Genomic DNA, 23,586 nt, shown 5'->3' with positions numbered 1-23,586 from the left:
GAGGGGTGGGGGGTGGGGTTTTATTGGGGTTCTTCATGGTAAAAAATAAGTATTGGTAAAGGGAAATGTGTTTGATATTTGCATGACTGAGACATAAACCTGAAAGCTTTGTAACCTTTCCCACAGTGATTCAATAAAAAATAAAAAAAAATAAAAAAAAAAAAAAAAATGTTCTTTGGCTAATTTTTTAATTTGTATTTAATAACAATTTATAGGTAGCCATACCTTGTAAAAATTGTAATGCTACCTCAAAATCTTCTCTCAGTGTGGTAAGTCTCTATGACTACTCATATGTAAAATAGGCAGCACACCCTTATTATGGGATTGTTGAAAGGACTCGATTTGATTATCTATTTTGCAGTATGGTGCACCATTGTCTAGGACTTAGCACTTAATAGATGTGACTGATCACATACAAAGACAATATATGGTAACATGACATACTTTATAGACCAAATGAGTCAAGTCCAAATAATAGATGAGAATTTATAGTAGATGAGAATTTAGCCTGCTCCTTGCTTTCCTTCTCTTTCTGTCTCTCTCTCTCTCTTTCTCTCTATTTCTCTTTATTTCTCTTTCTCCCTGTCTCTCTCTCTCTATCTCTGTCTCCCTCTATCTTTATCTCAGTGGAAGGGTGTAAGATATTAGAATAGAATTAATGTACTTACATGATATGAAGGGGCTGGAGCGATAGCACAGCGTTAGGGAGTTTGCCTTGCACGCAGCCAACATGGCCGACCTGAGTTCGATTCCTCTGCCCCTCTCGGAGAGCCCGGCCAACTACCGAGAGTATCACGCCCACATGGCAGAGCCTGGCAAGCTACCCGTGTTGTATTCGATATGCCAAACACAGTAACAACAAAGTCTCCAATGGAGACGTTACTGGGCCCGCTCGAGCAAATCGATGAACAACGGGAGGACAGTGACAGTGACAGTGACATGATATGAAAAGATCAAGAATTTTGAGGCCCAAGTATAGAATTTGTTTTTATGTACCAAATGTGTCTCCCCAAAGTTCATATGCAAATGAACTTTGCATTTTGTACATTTTGGTACATTTTATGTACCAAACTTTATGTACATTTTATGTACCAAATGGGTCTCCCCAAAGTTCATATGCAAAATCCCATATCCTCATGTAATTGCTTTTGGACGTGCATATCTTTTTTTTTTTAATTTTTATTAGTGAAACACCATGAGGTACAGTTGTAGCTTTACAATTTTTTGTGCTTGGGTTTCAGTTATACAATGATCGAGTACCCATCCCTCTACCAGTGCCCATTCTCCACCACCACTGACCCCAGTATCCCTCCCACTCCCCCATTCCCCCCATCCCACCCTGCCTCTGTGGCAGGGCATTCCCTTTTGTTCTCTCTCTCCTTTTGGGTGCTGTGGTTTGCAAAAGAGGCATTGAGTGGCAATCATGTTTTGTCTATAGTCTGCTTTCAGCATGCATCTTCCATCTTGGGAGGATCCTCCCAACACCCTTTATTTGGTGCTCCCTTCTCTATCTGAGCTGCCTTTTGCCCTAGGGTGTGCAGCTGGCGTCCAAGCCATAGAGTTAAACCTCCTGGTACTTATCTCAGCTATTCTTGTGTGTTAGTCTCCTATTTTGTTACTTTATGTTCCCCAGATGAATGCAATCTTTCTATGTCTGTCCTTGGAGGTGCATATCTTCAAGGTAAGCAGTGTCACGAGAGTGGTGCCCTCATGAATAGGATTATGCTTTTATTTATAAGAGGAGAAAGATTATCTTACTCTGTGTCATATAAAAATATAAATTCATAAGAGGAAGGCTCTTACCAAACACTAAATCTGCTTGTTCTTGAACTTCCTGGCCTCTGAAACTGAGAAATAATATTTCTGTTGCTTAAGCCAGACAACTTGTGGCACTTACTATAAGCAATCAGCAATAACTAAAACATTGACAGTATATCCTAAATTGTGAAATTTGAGTGATAGCACAGCAGTAGGGTGTTTGCCTTGCGCGCAGCTGGCCCGACCCAGCCGGGTTCAATTCCTCCACCCCTCTCGGAGAGCCCGGCAAGCTACCGAGAGTATCTGGCCTGCACGGCAAAGCCTGGCAAGCTCCCCGTGACATATTTGACATGCGAAACGCAGTAACAAGTCTCACGATGGAGACGTTACTGGGCCCGCTCAAGCAAATTGAATAACAATGGGAGGACAGTGACTGTGACAGTGACAACTGTTCTGCAATAGTTTATTTTATTAATCAAGTCAAGAACATTGGACAAGATCACAAAATTGAAAGTCTATCTCCTTTTGGGAAGTATCCATAGAAGTCAAACATACAGACTGTTTCACAATACCACTACTCTCAGAATAGCTGAACCATTTATCAGTTATACATATGTATCAGTTATCTGATTTTTTTGATATTTTCATTCACTTTCCTCCAGAACTTTATTTTTTCCATCCGCTATAAAAAAGAGAAAAAGGAGAAAGTTTCAACACCCTAAATATCACCAGTAATTGTGCCTGACATAAGCAGAAGGAGAAGAGAAAAAAATGTCTCATCTAAATAGCTCTGCATTTTATATTAGACAAATATTGAATTTTTAATAATGCAAATAATTCACAAAAATTTAGAGGCAATCATAATGGGTAGTCCAATTATTATTCATCACTTAAATTGATGAAATTAATTGTCACAATTCTATAGACTTTCTTAGATGATTGATGGAGGAAATAAACCTTATCTTACTGTGCTAATATTGAAATGTCATAACCTAAACTACTGACGGCCAGGTTGGAGGGATGAATGGGATGTTTAGTCAGAGGGAAAAAGACACAGAATTCTTCAGAGGGTTGTAGACAGGTGCTTCTTAACTGAAAAGTGGTGCAGTATTGATTCTGTTCTCCTGAGTCTTGAGAAGAGAGGGGAAACCATGTGATAGTACTCAGAAGCTCACGGTATAGTATTATTTTTTTTATAAGTCTGAAAGCTCTGAAAGGGTGCTTAAATAAACTAGTGATGACTAGGTTCTGATTTATGTCAAATTTGCTAGTTATTTTACTCAAACTAGTACCTTTTTCTTCTATCTTATTCTCTCTCCGACATTCCTTTCATTCCCTTCCTCTTTCCATCATCACCACATTCTCCTCCCTGTTTTCTCTCATTATAGTAATTGGTTATTCAGTATTTCCACAATATTGTGAGCCAACGACATTAAAACAGAGCATTCTTTTATTATCTAAAATTTCTCTCCAGTGATCATTTGTAAATTGGAGTCTCAGAAATGCTTCATGAATCAAGCCTTCTTGACTTTTGCCAACGCCATCCAATTAGTGAAGATCAATAGTTATTGAACTTAGGCTCAATTCTTAGTTTACTAAATGAGATGATACATTTTAAAAAAAAAAGAGGAAGAACCAACAAAGATTGTTATAGTTTCCAGTCAGATCTTCGTAATTATTGTCACGATTATCTGGAGAGTGAGAACGTTGATTTCATACTTGTAACTTCCTACTAGCAGCAACTGATGTAGTCACATACTGGGTCATCACTCTAATAGCCATTGTTCCAGTGTGCCCAATGTTCCGATTAATGGCCCACAAATCAGAAAGGTGATTTGCCAAGGTCAGCGTCTCAAGTTTTCTTTATTTTTTCCTCTCTTCAAGGATCACCAATTATAGAGAAGTCTACAGTTTGAATACACTGGTCATAACAAAGTACTTCTTTGTTGGGCAGGCCTATTTGCTGGTTTGTCCTACATTCTTTTGAAAACTGTAGACTGTGGACTCTTACAACATATACAAACGTAATGTCTGCGGTGGTGAACAAAAATAGTCAACTGGCATAATTATCAAGGAATATCGTTAAAGAAGCACATTGCTGGATAGGCTCTTTGCTTTGTACGTAATTTTTTTGATTTTTTGGCAGGGTGTCTGGGGACCATATGCAGTGCTGGGAATAGAACTGGGGTCAGCAGTGTGCCAGAGCAAATTTTCTTAGTTGGGCTTTTGCACAGCCCTGAAAACATTCCCTTTCTAGCCCCATTGCTATCAGTTTTTCTGTTCTTTTTCATTCAGTGCTGCTTAGACTATAGACACCATTTCAAATACTTTGTGTCTTTTATTTGATTTGATTTCCTAACAACCTAGGAATTGCAATTCTGCTGGGTTTTTTTTCAACAAAGAAGTTGAGATGTAGGAAGTTAAGTAGTTTCCCATGGTTACACAGCGTATAAGTGACAAAGAAGAGATTCCCAGTTGGCAAAGCACATTTGGAATATTCTATTTTTAATGAAATGACTTTAGAACTTTTCAATAGCACCGCTTTGGTTATTTATTCAACAAATAATTGTGAAATGTCTAAAATGTGTCAGGCATTAGTCTAGATACGGAAGTGGCAAAGAACATAGCAGGCAAAAGCCTATATCCTTCACAGAGTATGACTTCTAGTGGGAGCAGATGTAATAAACAGGCAGCTTTTCTAAAGCGTATACTGAAGGACAATAAATGAATGTTCAGAAGACAAGAAAGGGAAATAAGGGTTTGAAAAGCTATTGAATGCAGGGACACTCAGGGGAGACTTTGCAGATAAGGTAACTTTGGAAATATCCTAGGTAAGATGTGTTGGGCTGTTTCTGGCTGTATGTGGGGCTATTCCTGGCACTGTGCTCAGGGTTTGATACTTCTGGAGGTGTTCGGGGGCCTCTGCACACTGGAGATCTAACTGGCATTTGCAGAATGCAGAGCAATTTGTCTTTTCGCCTGTACTATGTCTCTGACTCTGGGTATTTTGTTATTTTTTTAATTAAAAAAAATTTTTTTGTTTGGGGGCCACACCCAGCAGTGCTTAGGGGTTACTCCTGGCTCTGAGCTCAGGGATCACTTGTGGTGGTTTCAGGGGACCATATGGGATGGCAAGGATTTAACTCAGGTCAGCCATGAAAAGGCAAGCATCTTATCCTTTGTACTATGACTACAGCTCTTGGGCTTTTGTTCCTAAGGAAACTTTTCCTTAGTTTGATTTCTGTTCTTTTTATTGGTAGGTTCATGTTCTGTGTTTCTTCCTGATTCAGTCTTAAAAGCCTGTATTATTATAAAGCGTGTCTTTTCCTCCCACTCGAGGTTATCTAGTATTTGCATACAATACTCTTTTACCTCGTTTTGTTCTTTGGTGCAGGGAGATTGGTCTGGCATACCTGGCTTTGCTCAGGGCTTGCTCCTGTCTCTGTGCTCAGGGATCACTTCTGATGGAATCTCGGGGTTTTATATATGGTGCCAGGGATCAAACCCAGTTTGACTGCATGAAAGGCAAGTGCCTTACCCACTGAACTATTGCTTCTGCATGTTTAACCTTTTTTTTTTTATTAGTGAGACATCATGAGGTACAGTTGTAGACTTACAAATTTTTGTGCTTGGGTTTCAATTATACAATGATCAATACCCATCCCTCCACCAGTGCCCGTTTCCCACCACCACCATGTTTAACCTTTTAAAGGATTTTTCTGCCTCCCAGGAACTTGGGAGACCCAGGAAAATATAGATAATCAGAAGTCCAAGGCAACAAATTAGGAAAGAGATTTTCTTGTTTGCTTTTTTGTTTGTTGTTTGTTTGTTTAGATTTGGAGCCACACCTGGCAATGCTCAGGGATTATTCCTGGCTCTGCTCTCAGGATTTACTCCTGATGGTGCTGGAGGACCATATTGGTTGCCGGGGATTGAATTTAGTTTGGTTGTACTCAAGGCAAGCACCCTATCTACTGTGCTATACAGGCTCAGGGAAGAGACATTTGATGCTGATTTGAGTTGCAGTGGAATCAGGGAAATGGTGAGTAGTGGTCATATTCTGGCTAAATTTTGAAAATGAGATCAATAGATCTTCTAGAGTCCTCAATGACTCTAAATTTTCTGCCAAAGCAACTAAATGATGGAATGACCCGTCACTGACCTGATAGAGAACAGTAGTAGCCTATATGAATTTGGGATGAAGAGGATAACAAGTTAAGTGCTATGACTGAACAGATAATACAGAAGTTAAGGTCTTGCATACAGCCAACACTAGTTTGATGGCTTGGGACTGCATGATCACCTGAGCCCAGAGCAAGGAATTGCTTTGCGCACTGCTAGATGTGACTCTCTCCTCCAAATGAAAGCACTATTGTTGCTGTTGCAAAGAGATATAATCACCTCCATATTCTACACAGCGTTACTCACACACACACACACACACACACACACACACACGCACGCACACTGGAACACTATTCAGTTTATTGGTTGTTTTTTTTTTGTGGGGGGGAGGTCAGGGAGGGTACATGGGACCACATCCACTTCCACCTCTGTTTAGGCTTTACTCTTGGCTCTGTGCTTAGGGATTACTCCTAGCAGATCTCAGGGAAACGTGTGTGTGTGTGTCTGTGTGTGTGTGTGTGTGTGTGTGTGTGTGTGTGTGTGTGATCAAACCCAAAGCAGCTGCTTCTAAGACAAGTAACTTGCCCACTGCACTCTCATTCGGACACTGACACTCAATTTTTTAAAAGATAAAATCATGACATTCACATCAACATGAATCAATATAGAGGGTAATAGGCTAAGTCAAATAAGTCCATAAAATGAACTAAAAAAAAATCAAGCTGTGCCAAATTTTTTTCCTTTTAAATTTAATCATAGTCTTCAAGAAAGCCTCACATTTGACTACTTGGATTTGTTCGATCAAAACTTATTGTTTTACAACATTATAAAATTTAGTGAGCACAGCTTTGCAGTTAAATGTATATAAGTCCCACCATACTCACCACCAAAGTTGACCACTTTGAGTTCTTTCTCTTTTTTTAAGGTCACACCCAGCAGTGCTCAAGATTTATTCTTTGCTGTGCACTCAAGAGACTAGGTGGGGTTCTGTGAATTAAATCTGGGTTGATCACATGCAATGCTAACACCCTCTCTGCTACACTATCCTTCCAGCCCCTATAACACTTGGACTTCAGATGAATCTTTGAACCCCTGTCTCTTCTAGGACTCTGTGAATAATAGTGGGTAGCATTTATTTATTCAGTCAAACCATATTGTGTTCATTATGCCAGTGCTTTACTTTAATTATGTATTTGCTCCTGATGACAATCCCTTGAGGTAGTATTTTGCTGCTCTGCAGGCTTATGAAAATTCTTTTGCCCACAGCTCTTATACTCAACTTCTAAGAGGTGGGTACAAGTCCATATTCAAAGCAGCTCATTGTCCTCCCCAGGAGGGAAGGGGTGTTGCTCCCTTCTGCCTCTTCCCCCTGGGCAGCAAGATGGCGGCCGCCTCGGGGCTTTTTGGAAAGCCAGGTATGAGCCGGCGGTGACAGGGCAACTGCAACCTCATGGGAAGGGGGGCATTCCCGGCTCATCCTTCATGCCCTACTGAGGTCACGAGTTGCCCCCCACAAGCGGCAATCTGGCACGGCTATGTCTCCAGAGCCACAGAAACCAATCTCGTAATTATCTGGCTCTTGGCAGAAATCCCTCCAGACTTAATAAGTAAAATCTCAGAAATCCAAAATCGTACGGCCGCTATTGCGGCCACATGACATCATATGGCTCTCATAACCAGCTGTAGAAAACAAATTATTTCACAGTGCCCTTTCAGCAGTTATGATTGTTGGGTGTAAACTATAAACAATAATGGTACATCTTTTGTCGAAATAATGAATGTAATCAAAGTAGGCCCTCCCGTTGTTCATCAATTTGCTCGAGCGGGCCCAGTAACATCTCCATTGGAGAGTTTGTTGTTACTGTGTTTGGCATATCAAATACATCACGGGTGGCTTGCCAGGCTCTGCCGTGTGGGCGAGATACTCTCAGTAGCTTGCCGGGCTCTCCGAGAGGGGCGGAGGAATCGAACTTGGCTCGGCCATGTTGGCTGCGTGCAAGGCAAACACCCTACCGCTGTGCTATCGCTCCAAAGTAGATAGAGAGTTAAGTAGAATTCATCTTCCTCACAGGCATTGGGAGGGGTGTGAGGGGAGATATGTTGGGGTTCTTGGTGGTGAAAAGTAAGTACCAGTGAAGGGAAAGGTGTTTGATCATTGCATGACCGAGACTTAAACCTGAAAGCTTTGTAACTTTACCCACAGTGATTCAATCAATAAATAAAAATTTTAAATAAAAAGCAGCTCATTGGACCCAGATTCCACATTGCTGACCGGAGAGCTGTAGATTTACTCACAAAATACCACTGATTTAGTTTTCTGCTCCCAATTTTCCAAGACCCTGAGCCTCAGATATAATAGAAAGCTTAGAAAGCAAATCTGAGCAAACTCCAAGCCCCTCACTAGCAGGAGTGGCAAAAATAAATACCTGAAAACGGACAGGTTCTAACCAATTTCATTGCATGCCTTTCACTCATTTCTGAACAAGCAAGGGAAGATCTTGGGCAGGGAGGTGGGGGACGGGTCGCATAAATAGTCAGGCCAGTGTGCCATAAAAGGCCCTCCTATAAAAACATTACTAACATTTGTAAAGACCTTGGAAGCACTAAAAGATTTTTTTATAAAGGAAGGCAAGTTTTACTACACTCAAATCAGTAGTTCCCAGTGAGAGACTTTTCAGGTACACTTTGTCGCATCTACCTTTATGTTTATGTCTTCCCTGGTTCCCTGGTGAGGAGAGCACGTGAACCTTTTGGGGAAGAAAAGTGTGGCAGAACTCTATGCCCATTGACTTTGCCAGGGCAAAGGGCATGAAAATAACTTTTACTGGGAAAATTTGTGCAAGTTGGCATAGGATAAAACTAAGATGGAAATCTGGCTCTTATCCACTAGAGAAACTCCAATTTATTATTTTAGAGGGAAAACTAAGTGCCCATTGTGGCATTCTAGTTATATTTGGGACCACAACAATCCAACCAGAGAGTCTTCTTATCCATTCACTGCACCACCTAACAAGGCACAGTGCCTATGGCCCAGATGTTTTTTTTTTTCCTTTTTTCCACAGGGTGGGTTACACCCGGTGATGCTCAGGAGTTACTCCTGGCTCATGCACTCAAGAATTACTCCTGGCAGTGCTCGGGGGACCATATGGAATGCTGGGAATTGAACCCAGGTTGACCGCATGCAAGGCAAACATCCTACCTGCTGTGTTATTGCTTAGCCTCCCAGATGCTTTTCAAGAACCAAGGAAACTAAATCTTCAGAGAAAATATGTCAGCTCTAAAAGGATAATATTGAATTAGACATCTCTTTTTTTTGGAGGGGCATATCTACTAGTGCTCAGGTTCTACTCCTGGCTCTGTGTTTGGGGGATTCCTCCCAGTGGTGCTCAGGGGATCATGCAGTGCTGGGGAATCATAACTAGACCACCCCCATGCAAGGAATGTGCTAAGCCCGGGAGCTATTCCTCTGAACCCTAAAAGTCTCTTACATTTAAATGGGGAGTGGCGGGGGGGGGGGGGAGAGGACAAATCTGCAAACCAGTCCCCAGGAGAAGAGGCAAGCATGGCTTACACAGTGTTCTCAGGGGTCCCTCTTTAGGAAATGGTGTGAACCCAACCCACAAAAGCAAAACCAACAGCAGTTCCCACAATCCCTCCGCCAAAAGCAATCAGGAGATCTCACAGGATGTGTTCCCACTGGGAGGTCAGCCAAACCCCTGAATAGCCATTTTGGAATACCCTTCTCTTACCCCAGGTTTTATATCTATATGCCCATGATAACTTGGCTTTGCACTCAGAGCCGTAAATGTTGGAAACACTCAACTGCTGCTGGTGTTGACTTAATAATCATCACCTTCCATGTGGGAAATTTGGTCCAGAGAGGTGTTGATGTGATCAGGGCTTCCCTGGGGACACTTAACCACATGAACTTTGAGAGACATTGCTGCCTGCTGTTGTCCTGGTCCTGGGAGGCATGGACACTTTTCTGCTCGTGACTTAATAAAGACAGCATGAGGAGCTGACTTGACCCACAGAAGCAGTCTCCCATCCAGTTCTCACACTGTAGGAGACTATCTCATTTGACATGGCAAATAGGGAGTTTGTTCCCTGGGGAGTATTTGGTGGTGGGTGGCGGGGGAGGGGGTTGCACACCCAACAGTGTTTAGAGCTTGCTCCCCACTCTGCTCAGAGATTACTTCTGGGAGAGTTTGGGGGACTGTATGGAAGATGTCGGGGATTGAACCTAGGTAGGCTATATGCAAGGCAAGTACCTTCCCTGCTATACTATCTCACCAGCCCTAGGAGTAGTTTTTCACAACCCACAAGATCATTAGGCAGATGTTTACTGAGTAATTGTAATAAGTTCTTTAATCATGTGAAAGGACTATCTGATAATGTCTGCACATTGCAGGATGTTGCTGAGGACTAGGAGTTTATCTATAGAATATCCGCACCGGGATTAGGTCTTTAAAACATTTAAAGTACTTAGAGTACCAGAGAAAGAGATTCAAGGGATAAAATAATTATATTCAGTCATCTACACATTGTTGAGATTGACTAATTCGTGCCAAGCTCAGCCAGGTGGCTTTGCTTCAAGCTGGTTGTCCTTGGCTCCTTCTGAAACAGGGCTCAAGTCTGCTCCACATGGTCTTTCTGGGATTCCTGTTGAAGAGTTACCAACTAGCCCAGGGCAAGCCCAACTTTCAGAAGCGTATTTCCATCCAGTTTCTGCTTCCATCGCATCGGCTTTCTCCAAGGAAGTCACTTGGGGGATTTCAAAGTCAAATTATGGCTTCACTAAGTCTCTCTCTCTCTCTCTCTCTCTCTCTCTCTCTCTCTCTCTCTCTCTCTGCAGACACAAAGCCAGCCTCAATAGAGCAGGAAGAAAATTCTTTTGCACAGGCAGGAGAGTGAAACTTGGAACTCTTTTTAGCAATGATCTGATCTTTTGTGCCCACCCACATGGTCAAGGGAAGGGCTGTGAAGAAAACAAGGAAGATTGAGATAGGGGTGGGAGAGGGTTGGGGGGATGAAGTGCTTCCGGCACTCAAAGAAGAAAGTTAGAGAAAATGAGAACAAGTACTTCCAGCTTACTCCATTGTCACAGCTGCCAGGAAATCAATCCAAATTCAAGCCCAGTTTTATTTTGCCCATACTAACAAACACAAAACAAAAGCTTTTGCTCAGATGGCTCTGAAAACATTTGCAAGGTCAGCTCATATCCTGAAGTTTGATTCTTTAAAGTATGCTGGGGCTTGGACTAAGTTGTACATCTTTGAGATGTCACTGAATAATTACAGAGGCTTTTTTGATGATCAGGCTGTAGCATTTTCTCATCCAATTCTAACAAGAGCATACTAAGAGAAAGCCCTGTTGATGACAATTGACATGTAAGAAAATGGGGCTGCAAGAGATTCAGCCAGCTTCTCAGTGCCACACGGGGAGCACAGCACTGAGGGTGGTGAGAAGGGCAGAGTTTCACACAAGTATTGTCACCTGGCAGTATTCCTAGGCTTCCCTTCTCCAGAACCCACTCTCTTAATAGTATACTTGCTAATTAAAGTGAATGCCTTCTGTAAAAACTTGTAGTAAGCACTTCTCTCACTGAATGGGGATGGGGGTACTAGGATACAGTCAGATAAGATACCCTGTAAGCTAGATACTGTTAATGTGTTCATTTGTAGACTTGGAAACTGAGACCTGAGGGACTAGATAGTCCATCTGCCATAATAAAACTATTAGTTGATAGAACGATCTGACTCCAAAATTATTTCCCACTATATCAGCTCCCTCATTTGTAAATGCGGGGCATGACCAAAGTGCTCTTCAGAATTCTTCAATTCAGAACATGTTGTACTCTCTCTTTCAGTTCATTTTTTTTTTTTGGCCCATTTGACTCACCCTCTTAGCAGAACTGGCTGTAATGCAAAGTGGTTTGCCTGGCATTTCTGCAAGGTGTCCTTAGGTAGGTTCAAGTTCCAAAGGCACAATTAAAACACAAAGGAACCTCCCATTATATTTGCAACCATAATAACCCACTCAAGTTGCAAGAGCAGTTATAGGGAAAAGCCCAATGTGGGAATGAAATGCGTTGGCTGACTGAGTCACAGGATGAGAAAGTGAATGAAGCGATCCCAGCAACCTCTTGAGAGCTCCCTAAGTCTATACTTAGCAGAGTCCCCTCTCTGTTAATCTGCCATGTTAAGAGCAGTTTATTTTTTCTAAAGGTCTCTTGACATTGAGAATTAATAGATGGAGGAAGGCAGCAAGTTCATGTAGATCTAGGAGAATGTCAGACTAGGGAAACGACCATCATTTCAATTATGAATTTCAATTCTACCTCTTTTCCCAGTGACAGGAAATATCCTTGGGCCATGTTGTAAACTTCAATTCAGAGAAGGAAACATTGGCAATCAAGCCTTATAAAGTGCTCATCCCTGTTACAAACGATTTGAGAGCCCTACCTCCAAGCCCACTAGCTTCATGCCTGCTCTACTTCCACAGCATTACTTGTCACCATTCCCATCTTAGTCTTACAGCAAGGTTATTTAGGTCTAACCGTGGGTTTCCCATGTATGTATTCCTATTGAGTACTTCGTCTTCTTCTTCTTCTTTTTCATTAATGAGTCAAACTAACATTACTTACAATCTAAGCAATCATGGCAGATAGGCTGTTAAGATATGGAGGTTCTAGGGAACCAGCTCTCAGTCTGGCCTGTACTGAGAATTCATAGTTTCTGTCCTCGGAACAAGAATATCACAGTACAAAGTGAGAACATTTCTTCATCGATCACTGGAATAACTGAGTGCACAGGGCAAACTAGTGCCCCCCAAATTAGAGATTCTATTAGGCAAGAACAGTGACTCAGAACCAAGTTAAACAGAAGTCCAGGAGACATTCTTGATTTTCACATATCTAAAGACCAACTTAAACTGAACATACAAATTGAAGAGACACAGCAAGAATCCACATTAGGTCTAGTTATGGAAAATGTCATTATCAGGCTGGGAATCTAAAACTGTTTAATATGCTAGAGCCTGTAATGGGAAGCAGGAGAAGTGAACAACATTCAAAAACAGATGGTAATATAAGCATGGATATGGAGATGCTACAAAGGGATCATAAGGAATCAGTAGAAATCAAATCAAATTTTTAGATTCATGACTGAAAAGCATTAGTTCTCCCAATTACTTGGGTAATACTCTTCTTGGGGTTTGTCCAAATCTGCATAGTGGGAAAATGAAGATTGACAGACAATTTTAAGTGATGTTGTGGATATTAAATGGTGTTGTGCTATTGACACTTGAATGATAGGATGAGAAAATTTGCATATAAACAAACTTGTGTATTCCAAAACCATGTTATTCAGCATAAACAGTATATATTCTGTCCAGTGGCCTTCATTAAACAGGCTTTTATACTTTTGTCTTTTTTGGTCATACCCTATAATACTATAATAATACTACAGTAGTACTCAGACTATATGCAGTGCTAGGGATCAAACCAGAATTGGCCACATGCAAGGCAATTGCCTTAATCCTTGTACTATCTCTCTATCCACCAACTGGCATATTTGTTTTAATGTTTCCTTCCTATTTGAAAGATACTCTTCACCAACCCCACTTACTACTGGACACTGAGTTCAACAGTAGGATCTTACTGTGAGAAACATGAACTTGGTCCTTCAAAATCTTCAAAATCTTTAAGTTTAGGATTTTCCTGTCCTTCCCATTTAACTGTGCCATAGTCATGGTAATCAAACATGTTATATTTCACTTTTAACATGAATGCCATACCCATTGGTATATATTAGTGGATGAATTCAAAATTCAATGAATTCGCAATTCAATGAATTGAATTCAGATGCCCAGTGAACATGTTCCATGTGCCAGGTTCTGTACGAGTGCCAGGGAGATGGGAATGAAAGAAACATAAATTCCTCCCCTCGTGGACTTTGTACTTCAGCTAGAGATGACAATAACAAATATAGATATTAGGTGAATGAACTGAGATGGCACAGCAGGAAAGACACTTGCCTTGCATGAATCCAACCCGGGTTAGATCCCTGGCACAAGGTAGGGACTTCCAAACTCCCAAGGAGTGACCCCTGAGCCCAGAGCCAGAAATTATCTCTGATCAATGTTGATTATGGTTCCAAAATATTCCTCAAGAAAAAACTATAGGTGATCACTGCATCCTGATGAGTTTTGAACTGACAATTCCATTTATATACGTAGCCCGTCCTCTCAGCACTTTGAATTACCTTTTTCTGATCATTTCCTCCTTAGAAATGATAAGATTTGTATTTTCTGTATGAACCATGAAAGACTTGGTGTGAAAAGTTAAATATAATGATGTCTGTGTGACTGATTGTTCTTTGAGCTAAATAAGTTAGAGAAGCCTTAGCAAAATAGATCCTAGGAAGGAGATTCAAACGTAAGGGTTGGACACGTAGGATTTCTGATTCCTAGAGAGAAGACATTCCAGTCTAAATTTATTTATTCCAGTGTCTAAATAAATGTCTAACAAACTTACAGGAATCTTCATCTCTCAGCCTCCCAGAAAACCCAATTTCTACCATTCAACTGCCTTTATGTGGATAAGCAGTAACTTTGCACTACGTACACATCAAAGATCCCAAATGACATCCTATCAATTAGTTCTCCTGAGGCACACTGAGACCCGACAATTGACTCACTTTCTTTAGTCTGCCTGAAAGGCAGGCTGTAAGATTTTAATGCAGTTATCTCCAAGCAAATACTAACTGTCCCTCTTAGCAACAGGACCTCAGCACTTTCATTCCCTGAAATGACATGTCTGCCTTGTTAAAACCAACAGTTAATTTTACAAACTGCACCAATTTAACACCCAGTTCACATGAGCTATATACCTTGGCTACATGCAAATCCATTCTCCCTGGTATGATTTATGGCCTTATGCTGAGCATTACCATGGCAACTACTGACATAATCCCCCAACACCAACCTGCACAAAATCCAATTCTCCAAGGGTCTTTATTTGCCTGAAGTGGATGTGTTCTTGGCTTACTTGCTTACACATTCATAATATCGTTCTGTTGTCAAAGGTTTGCAGTGGATGTTTACTGTCATTTGGGGAGGTATATTCCCTTTGTGGCAAATGTTGTTTTTTGTTCAGGGGTGGGGGTGGTTAGGGAAAGTTCTAATGAAAATTACTGTGTGTATTTGATTAGCAACATTTGTTGATAACATATGGTCTGAGGAGGCTTCCGCAAATAAGAGGCTTTAAATAGTAAACAGAGATGTGACTGCAACGAAGCAGATGCTCACCAAACACACAGCAAGCACAAGGTGGCTCTGCCCATAGATTTCTCCCTCCCTCCACTCAAGTGTATTCTTCTCCCTTATTTTCTTCCCCAGATCAAAGTACTCACTTTCAAAGCAATGACACTGAGGACCAGCTCTGGGAAAGGGAAAAAAATATGTGCTGTGACTTTAAAAATCATCTCCATCCCCTCAGATATAAATTATCTGCTACTCATGTTTATTATTTGATATTAATAATGATGTAGTGTGACTAAATGAGTCAGCCAGCTCAAATAGATCTGGAAGCAGCATTTGGACACCACGTGTCTGAAATGCTATAATACACAGTCCCCAGTTGTCCAATACACTGAGCATGCTGGAAAGCATTCTCCACAAAGAACTTAGAGCAGCAAATTGGATCACTATAGGATGAGCTGGCCTTGTAAGCGGCGTGTTTATGGTTTATCTGTGTGAACATGGTTCTAATATGCACGTGAAAATAAATGTATTTCCATTAGAGTACACTGAGGATTTAACCGTAAAGATCAGGGTTCTGCAAACTTTTTCTGTAAAGGGAAAGAAAGTAAATATTTTAGGTTTGTCAGCCATATGGTCTCTGCTGTAACTATTCAACTCTGCCTTTGAAGCCCAAAAGCAGCCTAGGTGATATGTAAACAAATGAGCATAGCTGTTTCTAATAAAACCATATTGGTGAACATTGAAATTTGAACTTATTCTCCTATTAATGGGTCACAATATGTTATTTCCTTTTTATTATTTTCAGATATTTGAAAATGTGAAAAATCGTCATAGGTCCTGACCCATAAATAAGCAAAGAGTTGGCCCTTTTTGAACCCCAGGCAAGAGTTTGGCAACCCCTGGCTTCAATCCTAAGCTCATGGACATAGAGTTTAGTGGTATCTTTGTTCTCATGATTGATTTGAACACTCTATATGCAATAGCTTAGCTCATACTTTTCTTTCTTTTATCCTCTGGGGTCAACATTATTCTTATTCCCAATTTACAGATGTGAAAACCGAGGCTCAGACTCATACTTAATTAGTAGTAGAATTTCTGTAGAAGGTTCTCCTCAAGTACAGTGTAGTATCTTTATGGATACTGCTGGTATTTCATTCACCTTTGGATTCACAGCAGCAACTAACTCGTCCCTTGCCCTTGGGAGATATTCAAGAAGTAATTCTGAATGAAAGGAGCAAGGAACGATTAGAGATGGGAATCCTAGGTAGTGGAAGCCAGTGCTTCATCCAACAGCAGATCATGCTTGAAGGTCCCTCAGCTAGACTATATTTTAATTCTCTACCCTCCTGCAAAAGGTATTTAATTTGGAATGAGCATCCAGGTCTCCAAATATGTCCCTTTATATTTAAAGGGGACTCTGTGGGTGATAGCATTGCATAGTCTGTGCTTTTCTGTTTAATGTGGCTGGAATAAATACAGTAATAGTCTGTGTTCTAACTTGCTTCATAGTGCAGTATAATTCCAACTGGTTTCCAGCCACAGTCTCAGTAGCTAATATTATGTAACCTTTAAAGTCAGAAGCCTTGATCCCCAGAAAGCTGTACCGATTTTTTGTACACTGGGTCTCCAGTTGCCAGCTGCTGCCTGCACTTCTGAGAATTAGGTGATTTGGTGATCTGGTTGTTCTGAATTCGATACTTTTTCTAGACACTAAAAATATTAATTGTGAAGCTGGAGAGATATCTCAGTTACCTGAGCACAGGCTTTGCATGCCAGAAGGTATGCTATTTGGTATTATAAGATTCCCTCACCCCAGAATGCCAAATGGTTCAGCCCTTTTGGAAAACAGTGTGGGCAATTCCAACAGTACGGAAAATTAGAAATTGAGCTCTCATTTGACCCAGCAATACCACTCCTGGGAATATATCCCAGAGAGGCAAAAAAGTATAGTTGAAGTGAGACGTCTATACTTGTGTGTTCATTGCAGCACTGTTTACAATAGCTAGAATCTGGAAAAAACCTGAGTGCCTGAGAACAGATGACTGGTTAAAGAAACTTTGGTATATCTACACAATGGAGTACTATGTAGCTGTTAGAAAAGATGAAATCATGAAATTTATATACAAGTGGTACTACATGGAAAGTATCATGCTAAGCAAAATGGGTCAGAAAGAGAGGGACAGACATAAAAAGATTGCATTCATCTGGGGAACATAAAGTAACAAAATAAGAGACTAACACCCAAGAATAGCCGATATAAGTACCAGGAGTTTTACTCCATGACTTGGAGGCCAGCCGCACATACATTAAACTGCAGAGTTTAATGTAGGGAAAGAGGCAGCTCAGATAGAGAATGGAGCACCAAATAAAGGGTGTTTGGAGGATCCTCCCAGGATGGTAGATGCATGCTGAAAGCAGACTATAGACCAAACATGATTGCCACTCAATGCCTCTTTTGCAAACCACAACACCCAAAAGGAGAGAGAGAGAGAACAAAAGGGAATGCCCTGCCATGAGGCAGGGTGGGATGGGGGGAGGGGATGGGGGTGGGAGGGATACTGGGATCAGTGGTGGTGGAGAATGGGCACTGGTGGAGGGATGGGTATTCGATCATTTTATAACTGAAACCCCAGCACAAAAATTTGTAAGTCTACAACTGTACCTCATGGTGTTTCACTAATAAAAATTAAAAAAAATAAAGGTTCCCCCACCCCAGCACCTTCAGACTGACCCTGAGCTTTGAACCATGAATGTCCCCTAAGTACCATGGAGTGTGACCTAATAACAAAAAAAATATTATAATCTTATATGTATACAGGTCCCTATTGTGGTATATAAAAGAAATAATCATGCTCTACTCCCTGCCCTCCAAGGTCTTCATCATCTAGAGAGTCAGATGTATAAGTAATTGCCAAACTACACTATTGTCTTATGTTAAGACTAATTAAGAGGCATTAAAACTCTGCACTTTAATGTATGGTCTTTGCCATCAGAAACTCTGAGTCTAATGTCTAAAATGTTGACCCTGATACTAAACCTCTAAAGTCACAAATTATTTATAATGTGGATATAATAGATAAAATCTTATATTTCTGTCAGAGGGAATAAATGAGATAATGCATGGGTACAATAAGATAAAACATGAAAAGAAGTTCTCTTGGGGTCTGAAAAACCATAAGCACTTCATAAAGGGTCCTCATCTTTAGCACTTTTTGTTGAAGTAGCTATAAAGTATGAAAACAGTAATAAAAATAAGTCAGGTTCATAGAGAGCGACACCTCACCTGTCCCTTTAATACCTTGTGTTCAGCAATATTAGTCTTCCCAGCCAATACTTGCAATAAATATTATCAACCTCTGATATTTTCAAATTAAAGCACAATTTTATTTCAATTATGGGAAAGTTGTAAGAACAAGCATTCATCTTAATAGCTCCAGTCAATACACCACAAAGGAAAGCTGGTAGGCACAGCAAATCGCAGCAATGAGAAAGAGGTTCATTTCTCAATATATGGTCCCCCAAAAAGGCTACTTTTGGGCACTTCCTCTGCTGGCTAATTTGTAGGATTAAGAGCCACCATGAACTATATGAAACATGAAAAATAAATCCAGACTGAGTAGCCAGTATCTCATAGTTTTGAAACAGAACTTTCCCTTTAAGTTATAAAGAAGACTGACTTTAATTAGATCATGACACTTTTGGTCGAACACCTGCAGAAGGCAATATAGTGGCATGGTTCAGAGTTTGGATTGTGGAGTAAGACTGTCCTTGGCTCCTTGCGTGTAGCCTTGAATACATTGGCTAGCCTCTTGTATTCTCAGTTTCCTCATCTGTAACTGTATGATGAACACCTCACAGGCTGACCAAATGAGATTTAAAATATCAAATGCAGAATTGGAAAGGTAGTATAGGGGCAAGACACTTGCTTTGCATGTGGCCAACCCTGGCTTGAGCCCCAGAAACATATATTATCCTCTGAGCACAACCTTAGAGTGATCCGTGAGCTCAATAACAGGGGTAAGCCCAGAAACCAAAAATAATAAAAATAAAATAAAAAATAAAATGCATGATCCTATAATGTGACCGATAATAATAGTTTTGAGATAGGAATTTGTTCCTTGAATATCACAATTTCTGGATAAACAGTAGCTGTTTTTATTTAAAAGATAGTCGGATCTCACCGTGGGATGACTGGGAAAGAATAAAGAGATAATACTTTCATAATTTTTTTTTTGTGAAGAAGGTAAGAGCAGGGAAAGGTATTGATAAATCAAGCTCATTAAGCCTCCAAAAAAAGGAAGCATAGACAAGAGGAAGACTAAGTTTATTTTCAGAGTCTAAGAATGGTAGCAGGGTAAAGAAAGCTGCTTTCCAGAACAGGTGGATTCGATGTAAGTGCAGGTTAAACAAACTGATGGCACTGGGCTCTCTACCTGAGTCACTCATGTTCTGAATCTTTACTCAGGGGACACATGTTTTCTTTCTTGCTTTGCTGTGCATCTCATAATTCTTAACAATTTTTATCTCTAAATCTGGGGGGCATACGTGAAATCTGATGGAAACAAAAAAATGAGCATATATTTGGACAGAGCATATATTTGTTTTGTGGCCATAACAGATGGTTTTTGAGGCTTAATCCTGGCTCTGCTACCAGGGATCAATCCTTATAGGTTCAAGGAACTATATGGGGTGCTGAGAATCAAATCCAGGTTGGCTGTATGCAAGGCAGGTGCTCCTACCTACTATGCTATCGCACCGGCCCAGAAAAATATATTTAGTGCCTTTGGTGCCATTTTTTTCTGGGGACACTAGTGTTGGGAAATTACACTGGTCGAGGACAGGGTGTTGGAACATTCTATGACTGAAGCCCAATCATGAACAGTTTTGTAATGCTCTGTCTCACAGTTATTCAATAAAATTAATTAATTAATTAAAAGAAAAGATCGTGCTTATTTATCACGACCCAACATAATAAATGCTCCAAATATTAACAGCAAAATTACTCCTAAATAATAAATTAAAGGGTTTTTTCTAATGATTTTATAATAATGCTGATCATTAATAAGGCTCATTTATATTTATGACAATAGTAGCAGAAAGAGTTATGAGGTGAGAGTCAAGAGATTTGGGTTCTAGGCAATTTGATTACAAAACCCTGGGGTAAAATGTACAAATCTCAAGTTTTCATGTGCAAAAATGGGGGTTATCATAGGTATTTTACCTCCTACCTTTCACAAGAGAAAGGGAAACATCACTCTTGCCAACCCAGCATAGAGTCAGATAATGAGTCAGAGCTAATGTATTGCTCACAAAATAGAAGTGACTATTGCTATCTCATATCTTCTTCATGAAAAGGAAAGGTAAGCAAAATTTGTTGGGTCATCATCCTATTCCCAAGCCTACTGCTATTTATTCTTTATAACTACTCTACCCAAAGAATGTTAGATTTTGAGGTACCAGGATATTAATTAACTTATCCCCATGCTCTACAGTTTAAGGAGCTAACCAGAATCTGAAGTTAGGGTATCTGGTTTAAAATTCTATATTTTTAGTAAGGGAATATCAATAGCCAAAGGCAGTAGAATCTGAAAACCAACCTACAGAACTGAGCTTACCGAGGGTGAGAGGTAGGAGTGGAGAAGATGTGAGTCTGGGATAATGGTGGAGGGGGCATGAAGGTGGACAGTGTGTGATGAAGTGTTGTATGCATGAAAACCTATCATGAATAGTATCATATATAATGGTACCTCCCCAAAATAAAACAATACCTATGTTTTCACCTGTAGCATTTGCTAGGACAAATATTTCCCTCTCAAGCTTGCTACATTTGCTAATACAAAAATGCAAAGTTTCTGCATGTACATTTAATAACTCACCATTTTGCTCCAACTCCGTCACTTCTTGTGTCTCATGTCCTCTACCTACTGTGTTCTCCCTTTTTCTATTGGAAATATTATTTTTTCTCAATGGTTTTCTTGCACTGAATTCTCAGATCTGGGCTCCCCATATCACTATTATTCTGTTGCTTTCTGAGCAGCTATCTCTTTGACTTGAGTTGATAAGGTTTGAGTGTGATAGTGAGACAGAAAGTCAGATTTCCATCATTTACAAAAGAAAATACAAACAACCAACAACCCCAGAGTAAATTATTCAAGCCTGTTAGTAGTTCAGACCATGCTCACAAAAACTACATTGATGAACTTGGTGAGAAGAAGTGGACAGGGACTCCCAATATGAAAAGTATCCTGTGGCTTTCACTCTTAGTCCCTGGAATGTGGGAGGGTACTGGGAGGATTGAGGGAGGGGCGGGCAGAGGCTGCAGGGGTAGGAACCACTGAGAGGGTCACCTTCATGCTTATGGAAAAAATTTTGGGAATAGCTGTTCCAAATATTGAATGTGTTCATTTATGAGCATAGTTTCTGTGGCATTGTAAAAATGCGATTGTGTTTGTTGATAAATGAGTGCAGTAATGTTCTCCATTCTAGGTCTCTGTCCTAAGAAAATAATCAGAGATAAAAATCAAACATTAATGTTAAGCCCACTATCAAAAATAGAATAATGGTTAAATAAAATTATGATGTACCTATAATACATAATAGTTATCAAAATAATATTAAATGGATATTTTACAATATTGGGATAATGGTAGGGATAAGTGGATAGTCTGGTGGAGGGTGTGGCATTGGACTGTTGTATGCATGAAACCCTGTCGTGAGAAGTGTTCTAAATCATGACTCCTCAAATAAATTTTTAATTAGCTATGTGTAAAGCATGTGATAAAAACCTCTGTACAAACATGAGTATATATACATATATATTTCTGTTTCCTAATCCCATAAAAGAGTCTATATTTGTTATCATTTTTGGTACCAAAATATTTATTAAGTGTCTTCTATGTACCAAGAACAATACTCAGTACTGGGTTTATCATAAAAACAAAATACACACAGACTCTACCCTCTGGCACTTACCGGAGGATTATTAGAGGATTGAGACATTAATTACACAAATATATTTATAATTACAAATTCAATGATTACTAGGTGAAAAAGTCACTGCATGTGCAAGAGAATTTAACAATAGCATCAAATTTAAGCTGGGAGATCCATAGACACATCCTGGCCCTATGTGTTCTAGCTAACCCCCAAAAGTACAGCCAGGTACAGAATGTGGCTGGAGGAAGCATCTCCAACAAAGAGAGAGAACCATGCATGCACACAGTCCTGAAGTGGCACAGCCAAGGAACAGTGACATTGCAGTGATTTGTTCTGATCACACCCTGATACCATGGAACAGGCACCACGGAAGGATTTAGAGAAGGGGCTCAGTGGAATTTAGCTAATGCTTCTGCAGCTCACTTTGATTACAGGTACAGAGTGGATGGGTTTGGCACCATAAGAATATCAGTGAGTGAATGAATACGGTTCCTGTTGCTTAGCACTCTGGCCAACAGCTCATTAAGCCAAATTCTCCTCCAGAAAGACCAAAGACCCTCCGACCAGTGATTGGACAGGGATGGGTATTTCTGCTTTGATAGGAGTGAGCTTCATTTGTTCCTTCATTCCACTGATCCTGCAACGCTAGTGGAAATGGGGCTCCCCACCCCTGACTGCTACTGAAGATCATTTTAGAGTCCGACCAAATGAAGCCCAATCTCGAAATCTAGTACTTCAGTTTCCAAGTAGGAAGTCGAAGAAGGCAAGGAAGCAATTAGTGGCTGCCCTGGAACCATTTATAGATATAACAAATATGTATAGCGTGGGGGCAAGTTCTCAACTGATTTCATGCTAATTCCAAGCGATTCCTTCTAGTCCTCTGTGAAGACCCCTGGCAACTTTCTGAGCATCTGTCTTGCATTTGCCTAACAACTTAATTAACACTTTTTGTCATTCTGGCAGCTTTGGGAGGGGAGTGGGGAGAGGCGGGGGATGTGACAGCCGAGGCTGCCTCCGGTTAACCCTGCATTCACCCAACCAGGAAAGAAGGCATCTGGGTTTGATACTGTCCAGACAGGGGTCTCCACGCTCACCTCTCTGGTTCTGTCCACAGCTGGGGCACCCAGGGTGATTTCTCGACAACTCATGCACTGCCTGCTGTAAAGGTGAAGCTGTTCACGGAGAGCACAGGGGTCCTGGCCTTAGAGGACAAAGAACTTGGACGGGTAAGTGCCCCCCTGCAAGGGGTAGCCAGCACTAGGGGTCCCCGAATTCTGGAGGCAGCACTGCCCAAAGAACAGCTTCCGAATAGGTCACAACTCACTTGCTCCATTGCCTTTGGGATCACAGGGTGAGACCCTTAGCCTCTCTAAGTCTCGGCATTTGCCTATTCAGATCTTTTCAAAGTCTGCACTGCAAAGGACAGAGGGACTCTTAAACTGTCAGTGCCAAGATTTGTCAAGCACCTTACTATTCTGAAGGGATATTCTTTTTTGAAGTCTA

The 23,586-nt window shown here is 40.6% G+C and overlaps 1 protein-coding gene across 9 annotated transcripts in view; it reads left to right on the top strand.

Moving 5' to 3' along the window:
• The window catches only part of CADPS (calcium dependent secretion activator), a 550,520-nt gene that overhangs the window by 314,775 nt on the left and 212,159 nt on the right, over positions 1-23,586 (top strand). For all 9 annotated transcript variants that reach the window (XM_056129049.1, XM_056129048.1, XM_056129052.1 and 6 more), the window contains exon 7: positions 23,198-23,309. In XM_056129049.1, coding sequence (XP_055985024.1) covers positions 23,198-23,309 — 112 coding nt within the window. The remainder of the gene's footprint in view (positions 1-23,197; positions 23,310-23,586) is intronic.

Source organism: Sorex fumeus, unplaced genomic scaffold (assembly GCF_029834395.1).
Source record: "Sorex fumeus unplaced genomic scaffold, SorFum_2.1 ptg000072l, whole genome shotgun sequence".
In the NCBI taxonomy this organism is placed as follows: domain Eukaryota; kingdom Metazoa; phylum Chordata; class Mammalia; order Eulipotyphla; family Soricidae; genus Sorex; species Sorex fumeus.
This window is presented reverse-complemented; position numbering and strand designations above follow the sequence as displayed.